The 7,006-nt window shown below is 45.7% G+C and overlaps 1 protein-coding gene across 1 annotated transcript; it reads left to right on the top strand.

The window, feature by feature from the left end:
- RSPH9 (radial spoke head 9 homolog) lies at positions 1-6,370 on the top strand. The gene is made up of 4 exons (XM_027838453.1): positions 1-306; positions 3,281-3,446; positions 5,455-5,584; positions 6,194-6,370. The coding sequence occupies exons 1-4, from the start codon at positions 80-82 to the stop codon at positions 6,349-6,351; spliced, it is 681 nt and encodes a 226-aa protein (XP_027694254.1). The 5' UTR covers positions 1-79; the 3' UTR covers positions 6,352-6,370.
- Positions 6,371-7,006: the final 636 nt, after the last annotated feature.

Below are 7,006 nucleotides of genomic sequence, written 5' to 3'. Positions count from 1 at the left end.
CCTGTGCCGCGGGGCGGAGCTTCGAGGTCTCCATGCTAACAGCTTCCACCTGTTAACTGGCGGGTTGTTAGTAGGAGCGATGGATTCCGAAAGCCTGCTGCTCTCCTTGGAGCTGGCATCGGGCAGCGGGCAAGGTTTAAGCCCCGACCGTCGGGCCTCACTGCTCACCTCCCTGCTTTTAGTTAAGCGCGACTACCGCTACGAGCGGGTGCTGTTCTGGGGCCGGATCCTCGGCCTGGTCGCTGACTACTACATCGCGCAGGGCTTGGGCGAGGACCAGCTCGGGGAGCGCAAAAGCCTGTACAGGGAGGGGGCGGGGCCAGGAGAAGAGAGGAGGCGGGGCCAGGGAGGAAGACTTCCTTAGGGGCGGGGCCAAGGGCAGGACTGAAAATGAGGCTGGGAGGAGGCGGAGCCTGGAGAGGGGAGGGGGAAAGGTCAGGAGAGGACAGAGACGGGGCCAGAAAGGAAGTTTCCTTGGGGTGTGGCTTTGGGAAGGGAGGAAAAGATGAGGGCAAGACCAAGGGGTTGGGGTTTCCCCAGGGGGCGGGACCAAAGGGAGAAAAGGAGTTGAAGCAGAGAGGGGGTGGAGCCTGGAGGAGTACCTGAGGGCGGGTCAAAGAGAGGAATGGAATTGAACAGAGAAGGCGGGGCCAGGGAAGGGTAGGGGCGGGGCCAACGGGAGGGTGTGGGAAGCATTTATTTATTTTGATTTTGGTTTTTTTTTTAGTGAGGCAATCGGGGTTAAGTGACTTGCCTAGTGTCACACAGCTAGCAAGTGTCAAGAGTCTGAGGCCGATGGAAAGCATTTATTAAGCTCCTACTATATGCCAGGCACTGTCCTAAGCATTTTTTACATATATCATCTCATCTGATCCTCACAACTGCTGCAAGATAGGTGCTATTATTATCCCCATTTTACAGATGGGGAAACTGAGGCAAACAGAATCTAAGTGACTTGCCCAGGGTCACACAGCTAGTAAGTGTCTGAGGTCTGATTTGAACTCAGGTCTTCTTGACTCTAGGTCCAGCTTTCAATAGATTGCCACCAGTTGCTTCTGAGCCGAAAGTGCAGTGAGATTAGCAGGGGTGGGGCCTAGGAAAGACTTGGAGAGAGAGGTTCCCTGGGGGTGTGGCAGGGAAGGGCTTGGGACTTCGGAAAGTAAAGGAAAACCTCATGAGTGGATTTGGTCAGAAAAAGGGTAGGTTAGGGGAGTGAATGGAGAAGGAGAGTGGCATTTTAGGAGGTGAAATCTAAAAGAGGAAAGAATAAGGTGGTCTGGGAAGGAGGGATGCTTAAGGGGGATGCAGACCGGAGAAAGGTGGGGCAAAGTGTCCGGTTAGAGCTTAGGAAGAGGGGCAGGGAGGACCGTGGGAAAGAGATAAGTACACTATAGTTGGAGTAGGGCACATCGTTAAAACCTAGGGAATTGCAGGAGACAACTTTGCAGGTGATATATGGGTGGAATCTGGCAAAAGGAGATAGTTTGGGGTTGAGATGGGGGGGTAGGCTGTAGAACCATAGAGTTTTAGAATTGGAAGGGATCTTAGAAACCATGTAGTCCAACATCCCACCCACACAAGACTCTTTTTTGTAACATTCCTGAAGAATGATTGGATGCCCCTCGAACAATTCCAGTGATAGGGAAGCTCACCACTATACAGGAGAGCAGGATTTAGGAATTTGGGGCATAGATGGCCCAAGGAAGAAACTACTAGACATGTAGAAGAAGTGTGTAGCTAAAAGGTGGTTTCAGAGCTAGTGGGGAGCTTCTTAAAGTGAGGATCTAACCATGTCATTACTCAATATATTCTACCTCCAGCATTAAATATAAAATTATCTGTTTGGTATTCAAAGCCCTTTATTACCTGGTCCCTCCCTACCTTTCCAGTCTTCTTATATCTTACACTCCCTGTGTACTCTTGGATCTAGTTGCATTACTGTTCCTCCACAAGACTCTCCATCCCTGGACTCCAGGCATTTTGATGAGAGTCCTTTATGCCTGGAACTCTTTCTCCTTCTCTCCTCCCCCTATCCAACTTCTGGCTTCCCTCGCTTTTTCCTTCCTTTCTTCTTTCTTCATGTTTATATTTCATTTTATTTTGATTTTCAGTTTCATGTTTTCTACCTCTCTCTACCCCTCTTCCACCCATTAGAAGGCAAGAAATAGGATACCAACATGTATATATCATATTTCACGTACACACATATGTGTAGTCACACAAAACACATTTTTGCATTAGCCATGTTCAGGGTGAGGTGATGCAAGAAAAATAAATTTAAAAAATGCTTCAATCCTGAGTATATTAGTTCCCTATCCGGAGGTCAATAGCATTTTATACCTTGAATCCTTTGGAATCGTGGTAGATCATTGTATTGATTATCAAGGCAGCTAGCTGGTATAGTGGATAGAGCTCCAGGCCGGGAGTCAGGAGGACTCATCTTCCTGAGTTCAAATCCAGCGTCAGACACTTACTAGCTTATGTGACCCCAGGCAAGTCACTTAACCCTGTTTGTTTGCTTCAGTTTCCTCGTCTGTAAAGTGAGCTGGAGAAGGAAATGGCAAACCACTCCAATATGTATCAAGAAAACCCCAAATGATATCTCGATAAGTCAGACTTGACTTAACAACAATTATATTGATCAGAGTCATCAAGTCTTTCACAGATGATTATCTTGATGATATTGTCATTACTATGTAGATTATTCTCCTGGTTCTACACACCCCTTTAATTCTAGTATGGGCTCCCTGCTGACTATCTCCAATTCTGTCTGCAGCTTGTTTATACATGCATGTTGTCTCTCCTGTTAGAATACCAGCTTCTTGAGGGCAGGGATGGTCTTTTCCCTATCTTTATATCCCCAGTACTTAACACAGTACTTGACACATAGTAGGTGCTTAATAAATGTTTATTGACTTATAGGCTGAGGGAAGTTTTGTTTTCTTTTTTTTTTTTTCAAGTCAAGAGGTGAGACAAGGGGAGATGAGCAAGGGAAAGGTTTGAGGAGAGTTTCTGAAGATCCTGAAGGAGGGTGTCTCAAACCCAGAACCCTGAGGTGTAAAGGGACAAGCCCTGGGCTTGAAGTTAGAAATACATGAAAGTCCTGGTTTTGCCACTCATTGTGTTATCTCAGTAGTTCCCTTCCCTTGTCTGAATGTCAGCTTCATAAAAATGGGGATAATATGTGCACTTAAAACTGTTGTGAGAAAAACACTTTGTAAAGTGTTGTCTTTGGGTTGTACTTGGAGCCCAAGTTCCTGAGTGTGAGTGTCATTGCCAGTTTGAACTGCATGGAATGGAGCCTCCTGCCGCCGGCAACAGAAGAGATGTTAACCCAGACGTCTGTGGTGAAGGGTCGCTTCATGGGGGACCCTTCGCATGAGTACGAGCACATTGAGATGCAGCGGATGACTGAAGGAGACAGAACATATGAAGACGAGGTGGTGGTAAGTGGGAAATAAAGGAAAGTCCAGATGATGTGTGTGTGTGTGTGTGTGTGTGTGTGTGTGTGTGTGTGTAGAGAGAACAGGTTAGCATCCATGATGCGACTTCTGCTATATTTTCCATAGTTTTTCCACTCAGCTAACACTATTTAAGCTATTTTAACAACTAGGCCCCTGAAGTGTCTGAAAACTCTGCTGCTTTCTCTTGGTTAAATATGATGGTTTGGAGATAATCCTGGACCTAGCCTTCCATACCATGTAAAAGTCACTGATCCGAGGGGGGAGGGAATGTAAATAATAATGAAACAAGTAGCCTAATTATCTCCTGTCCTGGTTTATGAGTGGATGCAGTCTCCTAATTTCTGTGGAAAACTTTTGAGGTTTTCCACAGACACTCTCCCTTGGAGAATATGGGGATTATCAATCATTCCTCCAGCCTCCTTTCAGTATGATCTCATTAACCAGCTTGGAGATTTCCCAACCCACTGGGCAGACCAGAGTTTGCTGAAAACTCTTACCTGGGATCATCAGATTTCGTCAAGACATCTGGCTGTAGTGCTGCTCCACACAGCCTCTGTTATTGTCTCTCCCCCCTTTCTGAACTTGTATTGGTCTGATCCACCACAGACGACCATACTGTACCTTGACCCTGATATAGTGATGTTGTTTTGGTCCTTTTCAAGAATGAAGGACAACAACCATACCACCACACTCTGTGTGTATAAGGAACTTAATAGCACAGCCTACTAGAAGCAAACATACACATATGTAGATATATACAAACCAAATAGGAGGTTGTACTCCAGCTTGACCTTGAAGGAAGCTAAGGATTCTTAAAGGTGGAGGAGCTCACTGGGCATGGTCTTTATTTTCTTTGTAAAGTATTAGGTGAAGTCCTCAGCTGAGATGGTTTGAGAAGCTTGAGAGGAGAGAAGGTAAAGGTGGTTGTGAACTGGGCTGGGAAGGTGTGGAGGGATGTAACTGGGAATGGTTAGTTCTTAGAACAGGTGGGATGCAGAGGGTCCTTAGGGTGTGATAAATGGGAACAATTGTCCTTGGCCCCATGCTTTGGTCAAACTCACCTAGTTGCTCCTTTATTTGACATACCATCTCCTACTTCTCTGCATTTCCACAGGCTGTCCCCATGCCAAGAATGCCTCCTCTCTTCACCTCTATCTCTTTGACCTCTCATCTCCTTTAAGGCTCAGCTTAGGTACCTCCTCCACCTTGCCACCTTCTGGTCAAGGTCTCTCCTCTGCTCCCCGTCATTCCCTACTTTGTAATAAGCCAGCGTCATATCTCTGCATTAGAATTTAAGGGCCTTGAGGAATGACACTTTGGCAATGTTCTTTGCCTTTTTATCCCCACCCCCAACCTCGCCCATAATAGCAATTCATAAGTATTTGTTGAATTGAATTGGGACCTACTATAGGGAGGAGACAGCCAGAACTCTGGAGTGAGGGTGGTGGGGGTCAAAGGAGGGAGATATTGAATACATTTGAAGACTTGGTGCTAGCAGATGTAAAAATGGACAGCTTGTAAGCCTGAAGATTGAATCTACACAAACATGCCCTTTGACCATCATCACCCAGACAGCATCATCAGGACAGGCGGGCTGCCTGATGACAATATCATGGCCTCATTTCTTCCACACCAACCAGGCAGGCTGCCTAATGTTGTCTGTCCTTGGCCTGCTGCCTTTTCCCTATCACGCTTCTGTTGCCGTTCTTAATATTTGCATTCTTGGTTATGCCGATCAAGGCTTGATGTTCATTTTAATAAGCTTTCATCTATATACTAATATTATGAGAGGTGAGAAGGGAGCCCACATAGTCTGATTTTTTTCCCTAGGTCCTCATCCCATGAAGGATGGCTTTGTACCCTCAGACTGTGTGTGTCTGATTTCTAATCTCTCTATCTCTGATCAGCTTATGTCCTATTCTAGGACTAGGGGGAGGTGGAAGCAGGGAGCCCAGGGACACAGCCTAGTACTCTTAATGCATTTCTTTAGATCCAGATCAAGGAGGAATCTCGCCTGGTGTCAGTCATTGACCAAATTGACAAGGCAGTGGCAATCATCCCCCGTGGAGCGCTCTTCAAGACCCCCTTTGGACCTGTCCATATCAATAGGACCTTTGAAGGTAAGTGCCCCACATCCTCTTCCAAAGAGATCTTCACTTCTTTTACCTTGAGGGAAGGCATAAGGGGGAGATGTATGTGAAGTTTCAAGGGTACAATATGGTATATTCCTGGGAATAACCTGTAATTCTTTGCCCATTTCCTTAGGTAAAGATCAGTGACTGATCCCCTGGACATTGCCTAGTGGTAGGGCTTTATGAAGTTTTGTACAGCTAACTAGCTGACCCACAATCTCTTGTTGCTAGATAGTTTGCAGCATACTGTTGTCCTGGCTCCTGAGTCTTTTCCTCATCTGGCCTGGTGTCCATGGCCTTGATTCCAACCTTGTTTTTCTTCAGTCCTTCTCTTTGGTACAAAATAGGCATGGAAGACTTAATTAGTTAGTTGGTTAGTTCCCTATCCTCAGAGTGCTATGGTCACTCCTTATGTCAGAACATTAGGGAATGGAGATGGTTATGGGGACAGGAGACTTGACTCACTCTTTCCTTCTGGGGCTTGGCTGAGGCCTTTCCACAATCCTGCCTCATATTCCTGTAAATCCTACTGCTTGGAAGAAAGAGGGAGTCAGGGGCTTTTAACCTGACTGATAATCCCCATTTGCCTCCTGTCAGGATTGACTCTGGCAGATTCCAAGAAACTCAGTTCCTACTTTCATTTTGCGGAGCCTGTGGAATTGAAGAACAAGAGCTTGCTGGAGAAAGCTGATTTGGACCCTTCCTTGGACTTTATGGACTCCCTGGAACATGATATCCCTAAAGGTACTAATTAGAGTGAAAATAGTGGACTCTCTGGTGCAAGGTCTTGTTTCTGATGGAGGAACTGATTATGTGTGTGTGTGTGTGTGTGTGTGTGTGTGTGCGTGTGTGTGCGCGCGCGTGTGTGTGTGTGTGTGTGTGTGGTTTTCTGCCATAACATCCTCAGATCTTAGTAGGTGCTTAAATATCCCTAACTTCTTTTTAATATCCCATCATGCAATTATTAAATAATTTTTAATAAAATCTTGGTATTTTGGATCTGAATACCTTCCAAAGGCAATGAGGTCCATATGTTTACCACTTGTTATGTAAATACTAGTTTTACTACTATTCTTCTATGAATCAATAGCATTGATGTGGGCATTTCCCTTCACTGATGCAGATTGCCACTCATTCTGGCTTCTAGCCCTGTAAGATTCTTGCCCTTGTAAATCTGTAAATTCCCCATAGAAGGTCTATGCAATGTACTGGAGGTCTTCCTCTAGGTGTCTTAATATTTCATGGTTACCATTGTAATACTTGGGCTGGGAGCTAGGTGCAGGGAACAGAGCACCAGGCCTAGAGTCAGGAATACTCATCTTCCTGAGTTCAAATCCAGCCTCAGACACTTACTAGCTTATGTGACCCTGGGCAAGTCACTTTACTCAGTTTGCCTCAGTTTCTTTATCT

This window comes from Vombatus ursinus, unplaced genomic scaffold, assembly GCF_900497805.2.
Source record: "Vombatus ursinus unplaced genomic scaffold, bare-nosed wombat genome assembly UNPS02014826.1, whole genome shotgun sequence".
In the NCBI taxonomy this organism is placed as follows: Eukaryota; Metazoa; Chordata; class Mammalia; order Diprotodontia; family Vombatidae; genus Vombatus; species Vombatus ursinus.
This window is presented reverse-complemented; position numbering and strand designations above follow the sequence as displayed.